The sequence below is a fragment of the Hippichthys cyanospilos genome, chromosome 3 (assembly GCF_059441005.1).
Source record: "Hippichthys cyanospilos isolate Australia breed blue-spotted pipefish chromosome 3, RoL_Hcya_1.0, whole genome shotgun sequence".
NCBI classification, from domain to species: Eukaryota; Metazoa; Chordata; class Actinopteri; order Syngnathiformes; family Syngnathidae; genus Hippichthys; species Hippichthys cyanospilos.
In genome coordinates, this window is record NC_142371.1 from 29,446,042 (window position 1) to 29,467,937 (window position 21,896).

Here is a 21,896-nt window from a genome sequence, read left to right on the forward strand (position 1 = left end):
ATTGTTTTTTTCAAAAGCAATTTTTATGGCATTGCAATGTAATTTATATCCAGCTTATCTTGTTTACCTTGAGATCCTGAATGCTGTAACCTTTGTGTAAAGTTGTTTGGAATATTTCCACAGAAGACATATAGGCAGCGAGACGAGTCAGGCTCTGCTTCCCACTGCCCCCAACCCCGATCAGTAAACCATGACTGCCCGGAGATTCCAGGATGCGACTGATGCGACAGCTGCCAGCAACATGAATTTGTATCACTTACTACTTTGGGGGAAAATGTGTATTACGTTTTCTACAGCAGTGTCAATATCATAAGTTAAAATAGAAAACATTATCACCAAACAAACACTATCTTCACTCACTCTGATCATGCAACAATACTTACACATGTTGCATTGCGTCCTCAAACAACACAAGATTCATGGCTGCATTGAGTTCATTGTAACTATCCAGGGCATCAGTGAGGATGTTGCTGAGCACAGACCAGTCCGTGACAGTAGTGTATGATGACTCCTTGCCAATTTGAGCAAAGTGGCAAAAGATTAGGGGCTGTTTTGTCACCTTTTTACCCTCAGCACCCTAGATAAGGAAACATGTATCGATTTATTTGGAACTACAAGTCAGTAAGGTTAGCATGGGGTAAACAACAAATGTGCTATTATTATTTTAAAGAGACTCTGTAGTGCACCTCAAAACACTCATGCAGAGTCTCCATCTGGAGCTTCTGGAAGAGCTGTACATCTTTAACGTCTAATAGCCTGTCGGAGTAGACTCTGCTACACTCATGAAGCCACAGCAGAGCCAGATCAGCACTGTTTTCCACATTCTCAGGCTCAGCAAAAAGGATCCCCTTAACCACACACAGTCAGATGAATATTTAGCTTAATATACAGGCCTTACAGCATACAATTACAATTTTACAATCACCTTTACCTGAAATATGTTAGAGATGTCTCGCATGTTGAATGTATAGTGAAATTTGATGGCTGTTGGCAAAAAGTTTAGCTCCATCTTGTGATGGAGTATTACTGCAGCCTGTACTACAGCTGCAATGCTCTTCTGAACTGACAAACTGAAGTGTTGCTGTGTCAGGTGACAGCCCAAGATCTGGCCAAAGATGGACGTCAGAGCCTCAGAGGAAGGGAAGTTGACCGCAAACACGGAAAAATGTCTCTGGTTGAATAAAAACAGTACATGATTGAAACTGATTATTAAAGTCCATTGGTACATGCGTATCCCTGTTTAAAAACATCATGTGCACTACCTGCACATAAAAAATAATTACATCAAATTTACTTCAGACAAAAAAAAAGAACCTTTTATTGCTAAAAATCACTAAGTATCCCTTTAATTATTCTATGTATAACAGTTATCAGAATGTAAGAAGTAAAATACATAAAAATAACTTTTAAAAATCATCCTCTGTATTTTAACATTTTAACAACGATACCTGAAGTCTTGGGTTGATATTGAAGCTCCCAGCAGTTGGATTCATACAGGCAATATATTGTGTGTTATATATTTCTTTGAGAGAGAGCTTCTGTCTATCGTACCTGCCATTAAGCCAGAAATGTATTAAAATGCAGAATTGAACGCAAAAGTCAAAATGTGTCTTCATACCAGTGCCCATAATCCAGATGCTGCCTTATGAGTGTGTGCGCTTGCACCGTTCCATAGATGTCGACAGCTGGCATGTTCAAATCGTCGATGAAGTAGATCAGCCTTCTGCTGCCTGCAGGTGAGTAGCTCCTGCCTGCTCTCTTTTCTAATTGGCGTTCTAGGATCTCTGCAAAACAGCCCAAAAAGTGTTGGGTTTTTTTTTTATTACACCCCTTAAGATTTTGTACAGTACCAGCAGATGGCACTACAGCTTACTAAATTTTGCAATACTAACCCTCCTCCAACTCACCCTGCAGTGCCAGCGAGGTTATGTAGTAGTTGAAGGGTACTTTTGTAGTCATGTAACTCTCTGGCAGGCTATCTAACTTATTCCTGACAAGAGCAGTTTTCCCCACTCCAGCATTCCCTACAAGCATCAGCGGCTGTCTCTGCTCCAGCAACAAGTCCATGAAGTAGCGAAGACGCAGGGTCTCTGCTGTGTGTACCAGAACAGCCTACAATCATACAAACAGCAGGAGGACAGGGAAAAGAAACATACATGGTTATTAAGGCTTTCTTTGGAGTGATTTATTGACAGACATGTGTTCAGTGAATTGTATGTGATTTATAATTTCTTGTATTTCACCAGACCACAACTATTCTGTCATAATAGCATCATTTGCTGAGAACAAAACCCCACTAATTATGGCTCAGCAAGACCCTTTGGAGCATTCACAGCTGTATACAGGAGCATAAAGAAAGACAAAAGAGCGTGGGTGATAGCTCAAGCCTTGTTGCTCAAGCCTTCATCCCCACACAGACTGGTATGGGGTGTAGTAGATGGTAATCACACACAGTGGCAAGCCTATATCAACCACTGGAACACCACTGCTATAACCTCTTAAAGTGATTTCAGGCTTTCTTATTATGTTCACTGAAGAGCACGCACAATTTTAATAGGACTTCATTGTTGATTCTTGGTTATTTGTATTTAAAATATATATATAATAATGGATTTGACACTATCAAACTTGTGAATATGTTTTCCATGTTTGAATTACTCAAAAATAAGTATCGGTTCACATGAAAAGTCGTAGGTATTCTCACTTGTAATGGTGTTCCAGTTTCCATTTCAAAGGTAGGCACAATGTCCGTCCAAGGAAGGAAGCGTTTTGTTTGAGAATCAATGTAGAAGTCGAATACTGTTCCCTGAGTTGGCAGCTTCACCGTCTTCATTTCTTTGATCCACCACTTACTGAACTCCACCCGGTAATCAAAGAGCTATATGACCAGAAAAAAATTTAGAATATTATGCATACTCTCAATGTATAGGTCCAGTCCAAATGTAAGATAGTCACGTTTTTTCAGACTATATAAATAAACTGTCCCAAAACAATCAACAACAAATGAAATGGAAGGAATACAACAAATCACTACAGTTACAAAAAAACACCAACTCGACACCAAAATCATTTAGGTTCACTTATGTATGTCGGAGAATGAATTTACACACCTGTGTTGTCAAACAAAGAGGAGTAATCATTAACTGAAAATGATTACCTGGTCTTGACACAAGGCCCCTCCAAAAGCCCAAATGCAGGCAAAAATAAAGTAGGTCTCATAAAGCTCTCTTGGCGAGTCAGATGGAATGTTTTCTGGGGTAAGAAGGCATTCCAGCAAAGTGCAGAGTGTCTAAATGGCAACACAGAAAAACAAGTAAGTTCTGAAAAAAATGGAAATGAGTGTTTGGTACCTGTGCTAACACACCTGCACCAAAGAGTTCTCAGGAATTGGAGTGACTGTCTTGAAGGTGTTTCGCATCTTTTCAAGACAACGTGGGACATATTTTTCAAACAGTATGGTTAAGTGAGCTCTTTCTGTTTGGCGTTCTCGTTGATCAATCCAACTGGCAACATAACTGAGCAAAAACAAATAATTATTTATTGAGGTAATGTAATTATGAAACCAAAATATTCTTTAAAAAAAAAAAAAAACATGTCACCTGATGTCTCAAAGAGAATCACAATAAATTGTCTAAGACTTACGGATTCCAGCCTAGGTCTTGCTGGTTGATGTAGAGGATTCCTGCTCTGGACACAGTAGCGGGAGTGGCTGCTCTCAGGTGGCTAATTTCAAACACAAGCCTCATGGATGAAGTGAGTGGCACACGCTCATTGCTGGCTAGAGTCAAGACCTGAAATATTGCATACAGCCTTATCGTCCCCAAATAATGATCGACAAGACATAACCTAAACAATGAAAATGTGTCATCAGTTTAGTGACACTCTTGGGGGACAAAAGAGCTCTAAGTACAGTAGGCGGATGAAAGAAACATCTTGATCTGCCTGTACCTCCTTGGTTGCTATGTGTTGTAAAAAGTACATGGGTGAAAAGGAGGGAGGTACCTTGTTGTCATCCATCACTGTGTTGAGTGATTCAATCCACATTGGATCGATGTCTCCATCCAACACAATCCACTTAAGTCCTAGGCTGGACATATTTGCTTGCTCTCGCATCAGCGATGATAGCAAACCTTACATTTAGAAAGAAAACAGGAAAGGCGATTGCAATTTATGTTCACTTGAGGTCTTTAGCTACACGTAATATGAATAAGCACAGCAGTTTATGGATTAAAATGTACAGTGGGCACCTCACTGTTCATGGGGGGAGGATCCCGAGTTGTGAAAATCCACATATTGTATGTCACTTATAAAAGCACTAGTGAATGGGGAGTATTCAATCTTGTTATACCCTCCCCCCAAAAATGGGATACCATGAAAAGAGGGGGTTGCCCTTGCCCTCGAAAATAAATGGGAACGAAGTAATATATTTTTAAAATTGTTGAAAAAAAATCTGAGAATAGGTGAATTTGTGGGGACCTAATTACAAGTATGTGGAGGTCCTCTGCGTTATGTTTGTGTGTGTAGGTGTGTGCATGCATGTGTGTGTGTGCTTGTTTTTTAATAGTATATGCTTGCCGTCTTTCCACTCCCGAGTTGCAGGATGGATGAAGCCAAACAATTCATCTCTGTCAACTGCTTTTGGATTGAGGTCATTCCAAACAGGCTTGCTCTTCAGGTTTACATAAGTTTTATAGAGAACCCTCAAGATCTAGTGAAATGTGAGCACAGAATGACATGTTAAACACTTCTTTACATAGATTTATTTTAATGGGAATGAAGGAATATCGTACCGAGCTTTTTCCAGTTCCAGCATTTCCAACAACAAAGACAGAATGACGGACAGCCATGAGTTCCACTAATTGCATGACCTGGGGTAAAAAAAAATAAATAAAAAAAAGATGTGATGACATTTTGGATATTCATGAATAATTTTAAAAGAAAATGATCCATGAGTCATATTATGGTGAACCTTGAGGATGAACGTTTCTTCTGGCTGGAGTCGGAGAGAAACAGTGGTATTTCTAACTTCCTTTTCAAGGTCCCAGTTTCTTTCTCTCTCTACTTCCAGGCCAGGAAACAGATCTCGCAGCAATCCAAGGAAAATTGTGACATCATCCGTCACAATTTTTGGCATGTTAAAATCCCTTAGTGCCCGCATCAACACCTAAGAGAAACATCTAGATTATGTCAACCAATTAAAAAAAAGAAATCTTGGTTGCAAATACAAAAGCTTGGACCTTATCGCTTGATAATAAATGTGTCGGGCCAAAAGGATCTTCCTTTTCCAAAGTTATTGCATCACCTGATCCTCAGGTCTTGTCTTGTCCCTTCTTCTGAGTGCACCAGCCACAACCAAAACAGACTTGACAGCTCGCAAACCCCAGTCATAGTGGTCCTAACAGATATGCAGTAGATGTGTAATCAAACAAATAACATAAATAAACTAAGTAGATAATAAATAATTTTTGTCCTACCTGCTTGGAAAGAAGCTCTTTGCACAGAGTGTAAAGGGAAGTAAACCTCCTGGCAAGAAGCTTGGCACCACAGAAGCCCTCTGCCACTAACATGATCTCACAGATAAGCTCAATGTCTGGTACCACCATTGCGCAGGGTCTACACCAGCATGAAGAAAAAGCATTGATTTAACCTGAAGCTATTAAAGAACGCATTATGAAGATGCACAATTTCCACCTAAACAAAGCCTTGAGGTTCTCAGGTAGTTCTGTTCTTCCCGCATAGCCTGGATTCATTGTAATGAAGATCCCTACAGAGGGTTTTAAGAGAATTTCTGTATTCAGGAACAGGAATCTGAGGACACACCGACCTGTTATTAGCACGGTAATTTTCTCCTTGTCCAAAAGGTTTTATATTGTGCATTGAGAATAATTGTTTTACTTTTTCTTTTTGGATCGAATAGCATCCTGGATTGTCTTCACCTGCACTGCAACAACCGACAAAACCTCGACAGGGATGCGATTGAATTCATCAAAGCAGCCCCATGCTCCAGTTTGGGCCAAACCCTTGTAGATATTGCCTGTGGACTAAGAATAGAATAAAAGAGAATAGACTAGAATAGAAATTTTGAATTAAAATTGAAGTGAAATTGAATTAAAATAAAACAAAATTTAAATTAAATTTAAAATAATTAAATAAAATCTGTTAAAATAAATTGAAATAAAAATAGCGTAGCATTAAAGAGAATTAAATAAAGTCAAATAGAATTGAAGTGACTTAAATTTGATTAAATTAAACTTAATGTATGTAAAATAAAATACATTAAATGCACTGCCAACAATGCATGAAGATAAAATAAACTAAAGCACTTGATTGTCAAAACTCCAACCCTGTAGTCCATCTGCTCAGAACAGTTAAAGATGTAGACCATGGCACCCATTGCTCGGCCAAGATCCTTTGTGGTCTCTGTTTTGCCAGTCCCAGCAGGACCTGCTGGTGCTCCACTCATGTTCAGGTGAAGAGACTGAGTCAGTGTAATGTAGCAGCTAAATTAATAAAGAAATATCAGAATGCTAAAACAGTTGATGCATTTTCTGATTGACAATGGACAGCAGTCTTACCGGTCTGTGAGGGGAGTGATGACAAGACGTGGAGTATTTCCAAGATACTCGTAAAGGTAAAGGAACTGGGCATCACAAATGTTAATGAAACAGTGGCGCTGCTGCTCATTCCAGCTGTGTCGAAGATGAGAAAGCCACAGAAATGCCTGTGAGGTGGTGACCTGGAAAAACAATTGACAACTGACAAACTATGAAGATAATACAGAAATGCAATAACTATGGCATGGTGACAAACAAAAATTATCGTCCAAACTGACTATATTTTTAGTTTTTTTTTTTTAGTCAAATAAAATGAGGTTATTGATAGAAAAGTCTTCAGGCGGTGAATATGATGATCAATGCTCTACAATTGCTTGTATTCAAGAATGGTCACCTTGTGGGCAATCAGGCTGGCAACGACGTCTCTCGCGTGAACATCAATGGTGCAAATAGTCATGATCTTCTGTCTGTTTTCCTGACTCAGCTCACTCAACAACATGTTGATCAACACGTTTAGTTGAGCAACCTGGGGAAAATTGGAGAGTAACTTCAAACAAAACAGAGGCTTCAACAAAACAGTTGAACATTTTACTTTTGCTGTAGCCTGATGAGTAAAATATTGAAATCATGCCTATTACCGTTAACCCCCCACCAAAATGTTTTTGTTTGTTTTTGTTTTTTTAATTTAAGGCTTTTCCATGAGTAAAAAATGTACATCTCAGAAGCCTGTTTCTGGCAGTGTGTTTTTGTTTGTATATTTTGGGAACACACACACAAAAAAAGGATTTTACATGAAGCGCCTATTGACTATACTTGACTATAATACCTTATAAAGTAACATTTTACCATTCAGGTTGAGTGTGACTTGGACTTCATGTAGTAGTGGTAAGTGTTTGACTATGGATGTGTTTGCTTGTTTTTTTTGTTTGTTTGTTTTTGCTTTTAACAGTTAGGGAATGGTCCTCTTTGAGGAAGAGAATATTTAGCACAAACTGTGACTAAAATACCAATGCCATTTTCCATTGGTCTTGCATGATAGTTCTAAGGGAGAGAGAGAATGATTAAAACAGCAGTCAAGGACATGTTAGAGTGACATAGCACTAGTAAAACTGACAAGCACAAGTCGGTGAATTTGATGGACCAGGAAACATTAACGCAGTTTCTTACCTGTTTCTTGTTGTAGTCTTTGAGTGCAGACTCAAATCCTTCTTCCAGTCTTTTAAACACAAGCTCCACATCGTTACTCCACCATATCTGTGACGCAGTCAGAGCAACTTGGGCTGGGAAGTCAAGAATCCACTGCTCTCTAGGCCTTTCCTCATAAACTGATACTGCCTCGGAAAGGTGACCCCTCACACTTTCCCTCATGGACTCCTCCAGACAAGCAAGCCACACCTCCACCTGATACAACATTCATGTTATAATAAATAACAATGAAATGAGTGAACACGTCCCAAAATTAGTCAAACAGAATTTATCTCAGGGTTAAAAAAACATGAACACTATTCTACAGTATTGTGAACAGAATATCTTATCGTCATAACTTACCACTCCATGACAATAACACTCTTTCTGGAATGGTACATACTCCCTTTCTTTGCTATACATGCCCAAAACAAGTTTACTTTCATTGGTAGAGAATTCCAGGTCAGACATGTTATCAAATAGTTTTAAGAGGTGGCATGTTACCTGAAAAACAATGCTTTATATCAGTCCACTGTGGGTATTAAATTGGCTCTTAACTAAAACTGTAGAAATAAGACAAAATTAAAAATGTACATCTTTGGGACGGCTGCCTTTTGAGAGAATATTCAACAAGTCTGCAGATGATATGAAGTAGAATCTCGGAAATGCAAGTCTTTTGGTCTCCAGGTATTCAGCAAGAGCCTTTTCACATAAAGCCAACCTGGCAAAAAACATATATATATATATATATATATATATTTTTTTTTAAGTAGAATATTATATAACAATCATCTTCAAAACAACAGGACAGAATGCACAATGACCTTTTCTGGAGGTCTTCAAACTTTTCGAATAGTTTGGGCTTATTGGTGGCTTCAATCACATGTTTGGTTTTTGCACTGTCCAGCATTAATTCCTAAAAGAAGAACTGGATTCAATTTGGAGTTTTGTTAGCCCAAATGTTAAAAAAATAATGCATGTGCAGACCTGAAATTCGGCATCTATAATTTGGAATCGCTGTGCATCTGTTGGTAGTTGCTGGCAGATATCATCACAGCCTTTAAAAATACTTTCCAAATAGGCCCATGTCCTCTGCACCTCCATCCAGACCATCAACACAGAGTCAGCCACTGTTAGCTGTTTCTGGAGTTCCACAACGTGGACAAGAAAGTGATCTATGTGCTTGCTATGAAAGATGCCCTGAAGCTGAACCTTAAGGATGACACAAAGAATTAGAATGGTAGAAGTTATTTCAACACAAATCTGTAAGGTGTTTTGATAAGCTCATATCATCACATGCACCAGTTGCACTTTCATATAATCTCATCATCTTTACAAAAAAGCTGGGGGAGGGATATGGTCTGTTTACACAAAGACATAAGCACTAAAGTAGTAAGACTTCTCATTACTGGTGACAACCCCCCCAATGCATCTGGTGTACATGTACAAAGGCTGCGGGGTGCAACAATGCCCCATGTGCAGCAGCAGCTATAAATTTGAGGACTCAATAGGGACCTCTCTAGCCTCAGCTGTGCTGTTAGACAGTCAGACAGAGAGGCCCCATTCTGCATTCTCCACAATTTGGCATTTAACTACCTACCAGTGCTTCTAACAGAAAACCCATCTTGAAAAACAGTTTCTGTGTCTTATTGCTACAGGCTTTTTGAGATAAAGGGAACCTGAGCAGACTCTCTCAGAAACTTACCTGATGATCCTCAAGCATCTCAATGAGCTCATCATCACATTTAAGTAGGGGGATAGAAGTTTGGTAATGATCTTCATAAGAAAGCTCCATTGACGCCCATATTTGACTGATTTCTGTCACAACCTGAAATAAAAGCGCAATCATTCTATAATGTACATAAAGTGCAGTTTTGCATACCAGACCTAAATAGTGCTTTAGTAGACCCACCTACATGGATATGAAAATATAATCTTAGCTTTTCCAAAAGCACAAATCAAACAGGTGTGAAGCAAAGAAAAAAAAAAGATAAAACACACTATATTTTAACAGTAAGAAGGTGTGGGCGTGCCAATGTTAAGTATACTTGCAATACGTTTAACTGTACTTGGAAACGTGGTTGAATGTACTTGCAAACACGGTTGAACCTATTTGCAAACATGTTCAAGCATACTTGCAATGCGTTTGGATGAACTTGCAAACACATTCAAACATATTTGCAAGCACGTTTAAATGTATTTGCCAACACATACAGAGATATTTGCAAAGATTTTGAAAAAATTCGCAAACACATTTGAATGCACTTACTTTTGAACATACAGTACTTGCAAGGTATGCTTGAAGCAGTATTTTATTTTCCCATAACGCTGTCTCATGTAGCAATATATGGGCAAATTCAATGGTTTTAGCATTTAGCTTACAAGTATGTTTGGATGTATTTGCAAGTACATACAAATGTATTTACAAGTATACTCAAACATATTTTCAAATTCATTCGAGCATATCTGAAAATAAGTTTGAATGTACTTGCAACTGTGTTTGAACAAATTTACCAGTCTTTTCTCTACATTGGCGGCTCCACGCTTTCGTCTTATAGGTTATTTTTTTATATCATCCTTAAACAAATAAAGAATAACCTTCTCAATGGCCATTTCTTTAACTGCCTTTTCTACAGTGTTGCGGACTTCTTCTTCATAAAGATGAAGTTGCAGAGCCAAGAGGTCAGCCAAAGTGGTATCATTAGTCACGAAGAAGTTCATCTATATATAAATATACAAAAAAATGTTTTCATGCAAAGTCATTTCTTTGTAGCAATATTGCGCTTAAGCAATATGCACCTGCATTGTCCTTATAAGTTGCACCCAGTGGCGCTCTCGAATTGCAAGGTTTTGTAGCTGATTCACAGCACGCAGTGATGTCAACAGGTTCTTCACAAAAAGGTCTAGCCCAGAATACACATTCCATGCACGGGCCTCTTTGTCAAGCTTGCGCATGTCCTACACAAGTAAAAGGCTTATTACCATCACTGGGCCAATGTAATGTAACAACCGAAGCAGTAGTGCATAGCAGGCGATGCACACAAGTTAGTGCTCTCACCTTAGCAAACCCTCTCAATTCTGCATCCATCTGCTCTACATTTATCTGCCTCCATTTGCTCTTTGTCCAGTGTTCCACATTGGTCTGTATAGATAAAGACACATACATAGTGGGTCAATGGTCTGAGAAGCTTAATTGGGCAATTTAGTGGAAAGAGAATCAATGAACACACAGACAGCAGGCTGTTCAAGACTATTGAGTTATTGGCTCCTGTGGCTTTCAGCTGTATTTTTATTTTCTTTCCAACTATTTTACAACTTTCTATGCTCCTTACGTGAACAAATATGACCATGTCCCACAGTTCTTTGAGAACAACAATCTCTTGTTTGCAGATCTTAATGTCTTTATAGTCAGGGATTGTGACATCAAATAACTTTGTTGACTCTTGCAACGCAGACAACTCTTTGTCCATCTCTCGGATTGCTTTTTCCGACTACAAAACAAAAAAGAACAGAAGACATATCTTATATACATTGGAAAACCTCTTTTTTTTTACAATACTTGGGCAACAGTTTAACCCTTACTTTTTCCAGACCAATGTAAGGATGAGATGTTTTGTAACTAAAAGGTGCAGTGGCTCTGAAGAAGTCTCTGAATTGGCTTTGTTTCACCTGAATAAGAAATTGAAGTTTAATGCCACATTATATTGATTACAATATAATTATGCATGAACTTGAAGATAAGCTGAGACCTCAAATTCCAAGCAGCGTCTCCGTAACACCATCGCTTCTTCATTTTGCATTGGAGCAACCTCATGCCTCACTTTTAAGGACATTTTTTTTGCCCCATTCCATTGTTCAGGGAGTTCCTAACAAGTGTGGTCAAAGTGAATGGGCTTCATAACTTGTGAGTGATTAATAACATCAAGAAATGTCCATTACCTCGAGCTGAAAATAGACCTTGTCTGGAATGGTCACTCCATGCCGTTCTAGGAGGATTACCGTTTCTTTTAGGGGCTCAAACATCTTGTCGGTGACAGCTTGTCTATCTCTAATAGCCAATAGGTGACTCATGACTTCCACCAGACTATGGTAGTCTCCTTTAGGCACGCACTTAGCAAGCCCTTCCACAGTGGTATGAACAAATCCTTGAAGGTCATCAAGACTGAAGAAAATAACATGAAATATAAGAACGGCACATAGTTTTCTTTGTGTTTCATCAGAATCAATGATGACCTGTTTGTGACGTATGTCAAGAGGTGCTCCTTAAAAAGCCAACTCCACTTCTTTATAGTGTTCAGGAGGGTGACTTTGAAGTGCTTGATGTCCACCTTAAACCATCCATCAAATACCCTGGAGTCTTCAAGTTCGCATGTTTCTGAGTACAGGTCCTCATAGTAGTCAATCTGTTAAATTAAGGTCACCATTACTTACAAATTTATAAACAAAAACCTCATGTACAGTATTTTGGAAGGGATAAGATGGAAGCGCCTTTCACCTGTTCTTTGAAGTGATCAACAGTAGGGGGGCTCTGAGGTAAAATATTAGCTCTGTAAGCCTCTACCTCTTCAGGTGTTAGCCCCCGTGCATACAAGAGGAACTGGCTGAGGAACTCTGCCCGGTCATCTTGCCACAAATGGCTGTAGCAATCAAACTGTCTCTGGTAAGATATAGCTTTGTTGAGGACATTCTCAACTTTCTCCATTACTTCTTTCCGCAAATCCAACAAATCGAGCATATCTTCCATTACATCCTGGAAGGATTCAATCACATGACAGTTGTATGCTAAAATACTTTTTCATAGTTGTGGCAAGTGAGGACAGTTTTGACTACACATTTTCACTATTTCCCTTTACATAGCCTCTTCTTTTGGAGGAATATTCCTTCTTGCATCCAGTCTTAATGCAACCCTGTATACAGGAGTATATTGTAATTCTAGTCTTTTTTTTTTTTTTTTTTTAATAATTCCACAATAAATAGAACAGAAGCAGATATGCCTAATTGTCTAACTGCAATGACTTTACTTGTATGTATTCCACAAAGAAAAATAACAAATAAAGTTCTACAACTCTTCAAAGTACCGGTAGCAGAATTTTTAAACTTATCCCTTAATAATATCGTTTAAAGTTAACTGAAAGTTCAAACATAACGTTCCCTCAAAGTTATCAGTTTTAAAATAATTTGTTTTAGGCTATCAGATTTACTTTTAAAGAGGCTAATGAAAATATTCCTCATAATTACTAACATCGACAACAATAATTTGCATGTCCCATAATTGGTCTATCTCTATTACGTAGCAGTCTTGAAATAAAACAGCCACCCATGCATCCATTTTCTATAGCCGCTTGTCCTCACAATGGTCGCAGGCGCCTATCTCAGCTGGCTTCGGGCAGTAAACGGGGACAAACTGAACTGGTTGCCAGCCAATCGCAGGGCACACAGAGATGGACAACGACTCAATTTAGTATGTCCAATTCACCTGCCATGCATGTGTTTGGAATGTGGGACGAGGCCGGAGTGCCCGGAGAGAACCCACTCGGACTCAGGGAGAATATGCAAATTCCACACAGGAAGGCCGAAGCCAGGTGGATTTGAACCGGGTCCTTTGAACAGTGAGGCGGACGTGCTATTTACTGCGCCACCGAGTCGCCTGAAATAAAACATTCAGACATATTCTCCCTGTGTATTAAAAATGTCATAACTATAAATCATTTAGCTATCTTTACTGGTCAGTCAAGGATGTTTTGCCAAATGCCCAACACTAATTTGTCATACAACAGTCAATTTAATTTAGTACCTGGTAGCTGTCCATGCTATAATCAGCAGACAACCTGTTGATATTTGCTGACGCTTTAAAAATATCCCCAACAAGTCCTTCTACCAATTCATAGAAACCATCTCCTGCATCTCTCTGCAGCGATGGATGGAAGCTCATTCCCATCTCTGTAAGCATCAAATGAGCCTCAAAGAGAGGGGCCTGCTTGTGATATGAGTCCATGTTGTCCACGAAAAACTGGAGTGAATGGTTGATATAGCCGAAGAGCCCCTCGACCACCATCTCATCCACATAGTCCAAGTAGGCCTGCCAAGCATCTGAAGTCGGGTCTGCATTGAAGAGCATCATATTTTCCTAATGATTGTTCAAAGTATTTTGAACAACAGGAAAGGAGACATACACAAAATGCAGTGTCATCTGATGCAGATTCTGTGTTGGATCATCAGATTTTACTGGTAAAGTATCTCGGTTGGTAACAGAGTGTGTAGAACATGCGGGAAATATGAACTATATATGAGCGGTTAATGACACAAATTGTGATGTAATGTACCTTCACCAACTTGTGGATGGTGTCTCCATCTTGTTTTATGGAGCTATATATCTTGCAAATGTGATCTCCCCTGTCCTCAAGTTGTATCAGTGAGTTTTTCTTATTGTCTTTTCTGCAAAACATAGTGTGCTTGCTCCATTTCTTCATCATCGATTGTATGCTGTCACGGTTCTCTTTTGCTCTACTGGCTCGGTCAACAAGGTCTTGGACCTGTTTTTTGGTGATGCATATGAAGCTCCAGCAGTCCTCGTCTTGCCAAGTCAATTCGGTCTCGGCTCTTTCCAGTAGCTGGTCTACTAAAGCTAGTTCATCTCTTATGAGCGGTAGATCAATTTCAAGGACAGTCTGTTTGAGTTTGTTGTACCACTGGGCAATGAGCTGCAGACTCCTCACATACTAAAAAAATAAATAAATAAATAAAAATCCAGATAATGAATGTGAGACTCTTTGAAACGCTGACAAGATACCAACAGGTACTGCGGAGAGCATGTGGGCTTCCAACCTGTGTGAAGAGGTCACGTTTCTCAAAAACAGTCATGGCTGCCACAGGAATGCCAACGTTCAGCTTTTGAATATACTTCACATCTTTCAGGACTTCGGCAAGCTGAGGAGATTAAACAAATATCAGTAACTAATTCACATTTTGAATGTGGACAGGTGTAATTTGGGGGGACAGAGTTACATAAAGCAGAGATTGCAAATGGTGAACTCACCTTGTGACTGAAATTGACTGAAATTAGGTCATTGGAGAAGTTTCTAAATATCAACGGTTGTTTCAGGTTAATATGGCAAGTCTGCTCCAACCCATTACACCACTCGGAGTAAACTTGCTCCTCATAGTGGTGTAGAATATTAATCATCTCCTTGTATAAAGTGTGCTCCTTTGATGTATCCATACCTCCCACAGGTCTGAAAATGCTGAATGATAAAGTTTTGAGCTTTAGTATGCAACTGTATCCACACATATAAACTGCAGCGGTGGACTGTCAGGGCCAGCAAGGCCTTCTCTGCTGGCCTAATACAACCAGACATTATCATAATTATAATAGACTATAATAAAATTCAATTTCATTTTGAATGTATTTTTACTATATATATATATATATATATATATATATATATATATATATATATATATATATATATATATATATATATATATATATATTTTTTTTTTTTTTTTTTTTTTTGGCGAGTTTTTAGCCAATTAGAATTCAGCTAACGTGTGTCGCCAAGCAGACTTAATGTCTGCTTATACTCTAAACCCGCGTGTTCAAAATAATTAAACATATAGGGCAGTGTGAACTAAAAGTTTTACAAAAAGCTCTACAAACTCAAATAAATTAAGTTTGTGTAATTTTTTCATACCTTTGAGTAACTAAAACTCATACTTTTTCATTTATTTCAACAAATTTGTGTCTTAAGTGATCTTAACGTAAATGCATAATATTTGCACATCTTAATGTAATTAAGTAATAAATGCTCATATGGCCACTTCTTTCTGTTGCTCGAACATTACTGCTTGTGTATCCTGGTAATAAAGTCATAGTGTGATGAAAGATTATGCAAAAACACATAACCCTTTCAGATTAGCACCATTGGAGCATACATGCTTTATAATTGTGTGCTTACAATATTCAAAAAAAATGAGAAAATTATGAAAATATGAACCGATGTAGACTTTAAGCAATCTTAAAGTCTGCATCGATAAGAGTTAGAATAAATGAACCTGCAAAATTGTCTGAGAAGAACTTTCTGTAATTTATTAGATATGCAGATTTATATTTAAATTACTGTACAGTCCTCAAAGCACTGGCTAAAATAGTATAAAATCTTGAAATGGCTTGTTGCTTCACAATGTTAAGTAAAAACATCTGAAAGAGATGGCAAACATACAAAACCACCAGCAACACTGAGAACAGGGAAATATGCTCTAAAATAGCAGGACACAGAAACAAAGAGATTGGCGTTGCTGAATATTGTACTGTATGTGACAATAATTCTCTTAGAATCTTTGATTATGGGAGTCCTAGTGCTTTACTCGCCGAAGCAGAAGGTGGAGCTACTGCTCTTACTACAGTGGCTGCATACCACCCTGTTTGAATCAAAACAGGAATGGAAGCCAAGTGGAGGGAATCACAACTTGTTACTGTTCAACCATGCCGTCGACGTAGCAGACGCACAGGTCTTTGGTAAGTTTTATTACATTTATTCTGTAAAATGATAGTTAAAAAGTACACTCTAGGAGGGGACAGGATGATTAAGTCAAAAGATATGAGGCCAGAATATAATATCAAAACATTTACATTTTGAGTTGCAACATGAAGAAATAAGTCTTATCAAGAATTTAATGTGGACAGCGTACTTACAGTATGTTTAACAAGTTCCGTTAATGTAGTTTTCAAAGTTTTGGTAACGTATTTTTAAGTATTGAAAAACTTAAAAAAATGAGTTGATTTAGATGTTATGTAACTTTAGATAACTAAACATGTAACTTTAGATAACTAAACATGATAAGTTGATATAGCTAAAAAAGTTAAGTCATATTAACTGAAGATAATGAGTTGTCACTGATGAAATCATAGTCAGGTGAAGTAAAATGTTTGAGTTAAATAAATGAGCCGTTTTAACTTGACAGTAATTATATGTTCAGAGTAGAATATAATAAAAATGTTAAGATTTTAAAAACTTGAAATTTTTGTGTTTATGAACTTAAAAAAATTGTGGCAAGCGATTGCCTCAATATTTTTAAGTTCTGGTAAATTATTGGGGTTTACCGTGTAGCTGGGACACACTCGGCCACGCGCTTGAACAAGTAGAAGGCTTCTGTGCAGTGTGCAATGGCGTATTGTGTACGGGCCCATAATTTTGTTAGACCGCTGCAATAGCCACTCGACTCATAAGATCGCCATCTACAGGCCTCACGTAGAACGTGACGTAATTGGACTCTAACTGCAGGAAGGCGGTGCTATATTGCTCTACCCTGTTCAATGGTGGAAGTGGTTAAATAAAGTTATTAAAAAAAAAATTAAAGAAAACATGTTGCTCAGCCAGCTAACGGTAGCATTAGCGTACATCGAAGACAGACTTAGGGACGCTTTTTTTTTTTAACCCACAATGGCCAAAGAAGAGCAAAACGTAAATGTCAATACAAAAGGTTTCATTATTGGAAATGAAGCGCAAAGACAAACTCTGCAAGCAAGTCACACAAGTCTTTCTGAGGAAAAAAAGTAGAATGGATTTTGTACTGAAATAAATTGGGGACAGCTGTTTTGGCTGAATTAACATGTTTTTGTCATTTGATGTCATTCATGTTCAATTGTCATGTTTGGTTGGCTTTTGTTGTTGTGGGGTTTTGTTCACGTTTCTGTTGCACTTGCGTCTGTCTTTATTGTCTGGGGTTCTAGTTAGTTTGATTTTGTCCACCTGTCTGGTGATACTTTGTCCATCCAGTTTTGCTCCCGTTCGGTCCTGCCTCATTTCATTGTTAAAACTTCCTTTTTGAGCGACATATTTCTCAGTTTTCCTGCATTTGTTGGGTCCCCTTCCTCCTCCCAACTCAACACATCATGCCCAGACGTGCCACTTATATTAATTTGCCATTTGTAATTTAGCGTACAATCTAGTTAAAGCTTGCCTACTCTTGGTGGACATAAAACTTTGTGGACAAATAGTTTGAAATTATGATGACTTATTCTAAGTTTTGGCACGTATAATGATATTGCTGATGCGGGTTTATTGATGTTTAAATGCTCTGAAAAAAACCCTGTGTGCGTGCGTATGGGTGCGCATGAGGGGTCCAATCACAGAAGGCCTAAGTGTGAAATGCATGGACCGCCACTGATAAACTGTAGCATTAAGTCATTTCACTCAACCTTTCGAGCACATTTTTCATTTTTTCCCATGGAGCTTCAATCCGTTCTCTGATCATTTTTGCCCATTTTAAGACTCCCGATGCAAGAGCCATGTTCTTTCCAAAAGAACTCCCTGCCTGTAAATAAAGAGAGGATTGTAATGGAGTACGTTGGGTGAATACATTAGTTGTTGTTGTTTTTTTTTTAAACTAAATATCAATTCACCTTTTACTACCCACCTCATTGAGTTGTGTCTTAAAGAGCCATTTACATCTGTCCAGCTCATCTTGTAACTGCTGCAGTAGTAGAGGAATGTGGGGACTGAGTATTTGCCTAATGTGCCCTCTTTCAAGGAAAGGTCCAAAAATTGTTAACAGCTATGGACCAAAACAACAGAAGATGATTTCATGATTCTTTGCCATGTGCACCACTTTGTTTCAGCACAGATAGGAGAGTACAACATATTGAGTTCCTCTTACTTTAAATGCTGATTCAAGGTCTGGACAATCCTTAAAGGCTGAGCACAGAAGGCTAGCAAATCGGCATTCAAAGTCCACAATCTTCACTTTGAAGGCTTTATATTCCTGCTCAAAATCCTGTGGAATCATTGTGTATTGTTATATTGTAAAAACAATGAGGGCAGTTTAGATTTGGTCGATTTACTAGTTTAAAGCAAAGCGTATTGGATGTAAGCCATGTTCTTCATAAATACTCACTTTGGATTTGCAGTCAAGGGGGCTGTGATCACAATGTATCAGTAACAGGCAGTGCTCATTGAACTCTGTGTACATCTGAGCAGCAAGCTCATTGTGGACCTTTCCCTTAGGCCCACCAAATTCCAGTTTTTCCATCCTTTTATATTCCAGCATTATTTCAAGAATGTCCTGCAATGGTAAAGCAGTACAATTGAGACCAATACTTGATCAACAATACAAAGTTTTAACCTTACCTCCAGTTGTAGCATGCGGTTAAGGAAGTTGTTGAAATGTGTGAAAATCATGGCAGATGGGAAATCCCAGGATGTGTGTTTTGCATGACTTGCCAACCTTTCCCTCTGGCTCTCATAAGTCTTTTTGAAACATCTGAAACATTTTATCACCGTCTTCACCATGTGTAGACCTTCCTCAGGGTCTTCCCGCAGTAACAAGTCGGTAGACAAATATGTAGATGCCTGCAAGATGAAATTGTATGTTTAAATCAACCACTTCTGTCAGACATGGTTGACATCATCAATGTGGGAAATAGTACATTGCATGTAAGCACAACGGCAATAACTTAACTGAAACAAAAATAAAATAAAATGAAATAGATTGTAAAATCACAAGCCATACCTGTTCAATGAAAAGATTGCAGAGCTCCTGAAGTAAGACAACAATTCGTGTCGGCCTTTGATATGGATGGCAGTTAGTCCAGATCAGGAATAACAGGTGAAACAGTGTTGGAATGGAGGCTTCAACATGTAGGAAACCTTCATTTTCCATTTGAGAAAGTTGAACACGCAATGGCTGAAGATGGAGGTCAATGTCCTCTGCTTCTTGGAGCGCTTTTGAGATAAGTATGTCACAATTATCTATAATTCTAATTTGAAAGTGTTAAGGGTATATATTCATTTGTAGCATGCAAATGGGTCTTGGTAACGTGTCATTTATGCTACAGCCTACCCCTACAACCACTGAATAAGCTTGCGCTAAAATAACAAAAAAAAATAAAAAAGTAAAAAAAGAACAATGATGTAGTCACGTTCACGTTCACTAAATCCACAAAATAAGGTCTTTTTCCACTGCACTTATAATAGCAGAATGTGCCAGGGACTAACCCATTCATTATTCATGTGCTAGGTGTGATGCAAGACAGAAAAGCACGTAGTGGACGTTTGCGGAGTCGGAGTTACAGCGCAAATTAAGAAATGTCTACTTTTAATGTCACTGCGACAGCAGAGAGCTGAGCCAATAGAATAGGCGATGACATAGTGATTTCACAGTGCTAAATGCAAAAGTTTACGCTTATGCCTCTACTTTAGGGAGCATCAGCTTATTTGGCCTGAGATATCAGGCAGAAGCAAATTAAACCATCTTAAGATAGAATTTATACAAAGTTAACACAGACACGAATGGCATATGTTTGTAAAAAAAAAAAAAAAAAAAACTGAAATGCTTATGGTTGGGGGGAGAAATATCTTTTATCACAATTTAATGTGATTTACAAATTATTTGAGGGTTTTTATTTCTTGCTTGAACAAAAAAAAAAAATCTTACCATCAAATATGTTTTCAATCAGGGTTTTTATTGCAGAATGATAGCTGCTTTCCATCACCTCCAACATCTTTGCCATCTTCTGAACAACAGGACTCTGAAGCTATGGAGAGGAACATAGTCTTTTGCAAAGAAAGCCAAGAAATATAAACAAATAATCTGACTATTTGTACTGCATGCCTGTTGATATATCTTCTGAATATTGCTCTTCCTGGAAGCCCAGAACTCCAGCTCTGCACTAGGCCCAGGATTACTGCCAGTTAAAAGTATGTCTGATGAATCCTCTTTCAGCATTTTCTGAATCATAATGGTCCAGTTGCTGACTTGGGTCTCCATGTTGTGAGCCAGTGCCCTATCATAGCTACCACACAGGGCGAAAAGAAATAAATGAATAAATAAAATGAAAGATTGTACTTCTGCACTGTTGGATTGTTGGATGATACGTATATGCACTTACATTTTAAATGTACTGGAGACATTTTCAATCCAGTCAGCATCAGGTGGAACAGTGAGGACATATTCTCCCACAGCACGTTTACGCATAACTGATGTTTTACTGCAGATGCTCTGCGCATTTCGTGTAATGTCCTCAGATAACAGTTGAGGCCATGTGTGTTGGTTCAGACAGTTGGAGAGCAGTGGCAAACATATCTTGGACGCAAACAAGTGTAAAAAACAAACAAATCAAAGTAAATGACGGCATTTTTTATGCAAATGTTTCAAATGTTAATGTATCACCTGTTCAACTATGATTGCCAATTGCAGTACCGGACATGGAGATAGGGTACCGAAAAGCAGAAGCTCCTTGTAGTTTTCTGAATGGACGAGTGCAGCTCGCTTCGTTGCGGTGTAAATAAGCTTCTTTTTCACAAAACTCGGGGTCTATATATATATAAAAAAAATGTATATATATATATATATATATATATATATATATATATATATATATATATATATATATATATATATATATATATATATATATATATATATATATATATATATATATATATATATATATATATATATATATATATATATATATATATATATATATATATATATTTGTGTGTGTGTGTGTGTGTGTGTGTGCGTACAATTAAAATATAACAAAATGTTAAGCTCATTTCTGTACGGCGCTGGCTAATAATAAGAGTACGCATACCTCATTAGTAGCGACCAGGCCACCCGTCTTTGACGAAAGGAAATAAACAGCAGTGTGTTTTTCAAAAAGGTCAAACAAAAGCGTTTGGAAGTCTGGGCTGGCAGCACATTCGTCCCACGTTTTACGCTGCAATTGTAGAAATGTACAAACTTTCTCCGCGACAAACTTGACTCTGACGTCGTCAAGAAACGTAGGCGCACTTTCGTCGTCGTCCGACATGTCGGCTCACTTTACGAACATGACGTGAAGGTTCAGGAAGAAAAATTAAAAAATGTCATGGATATCAAGAATAATTAGTTTTATTCCAAGCGTTTGTCGACGAAGCGGACCGTGAGTTAAAGTCCACCGGGGAGGTTCAGCGTGTGGTTGCCAAGCAACGAGCAACCTTTTCAATCACTGCCAATGGCGTTGAGAGCTGTCTGCCACCATGGGGACTTTTGTGCATCGTCTTTGCACGGGACAAATGAATTGACAATTTGTGTAGTCAAACAGACTTCAGCTTCGTCGAATAGGTCATTATATAAACGTAGGGTTACATTTTTGGGGTTACTCGGATCTAATAT

At 38.2% G+C, this 21,896-nt stretch overlaps 1 protein-coding gene across 1 annotated transcript in view; it reads right to left on the minus strand.

Annotated features, from left to right (window-relative positions):
- The window catches only part of LOC148426763 (dynein axonemal heavy chain 11-like), a 22,373-nt gene extending 821 nt beyond the window's left edge, over positions 1–21,552 (minus strand). The window contains exons 1-33 of the mRNA XM_088409678.1: positions 21,484–21,552; positions 19,016–19,087; positions 18,633–18,800; positions 18,396–18,512; positions 14,565–14,666; positions 14,063–14,458; positions 13,534–13,866; positions 12,235–12,489; positions 11,973–12,142; positions 11,679–11,901; positions 11,322–11,408; positions 11,072–11,230; positions 10,798–10,881; positions 10,563–10,697; positions 10,338–10,460; positions 9,445–9,567; positions 8,727–8,951; positions 7,722–7,955; positions 6,949–7,080; positions 6,576–6,736; positions 6,344–6,500; positions 5,896–6,041; positions 5,475–5,613; positions 5,303–5,395; positions 3,365–3,418; positions 3,158–3,289; positions 2,705–2,878; positions 1,893–2,112; positions 1,666–1,784; positions 932–1,171; positions 687–848; positions 384–577; positions 68–230 (exon numbers count right to left, since the gene is read on the minus strand). Coding sequence (XP_088265804.1) covers positions 68–230; positions 384–577; positions 687–848; positions 932–1,171; positions 1,666–1,784; positions 1,893–2,112; positions 2,705–2,878; positions 3,158–3,289; positions 3,365–3,418; positions 5,303–5,395; positions 5,475–5,613; positions 5,896–6,041; positions 6,344–6,500; positions 6,576–6,736; positions 6,949–7,080; positions 7,722–7,955; positions 8,727–8,951; positions 9,445–9,567; positions 10,338–10,460; positions 10,563–10,697; positions 10,798–10,881; positions 11,072–11,230; positions 11,322–11,408; positions 11,679–11,901; positions 11,973–12,142; positions 12,235–12,489; positions 13,534–13,866; positions 14,063–14,458; positions 14,565–14,666; positions 18,396–18,512; positions 18,633–18,800; positions 19,016–19,087; positions 21,484–21,552 — 5,361 coding nt within the window. The remainder of the gene's footprint in view (positions 1–67; positions 231–383; positions 578–686; positions 849–931; positions 1,172–1,665; positions 1,785–1,892; positions 2,113–2,704; positions 2,879–3,157; positions 3,290–3,364; positions 3,419–5,302; positions 5,396–5,474; positions 5,614–5,895; positions 6,042–6,343; positions 6,501–6,575; positions 6,737–6,948; positions 7,081–7,721; positions 7,956–8,726; positions 8,952–9,444; positions 9,568–10,337; positions 10,461–10,562; positions 10,698–10,797; positions 10,882–11,071; positions 11,231–11,321; positions 11,409–11,678; positions 11,902–11,972; positions 12,143–12,234; positions 12,490–13,533; positions 13,867–14,062; positions 14,459–14,564; positions 14,667–18,395; positions 18,513–18,632; positions 18,801–19,015; positions 19,088–21,483) is intronic.
- Between the last annotated feature and the right edge of the window lie 344 nt (positions 21,553–21,896).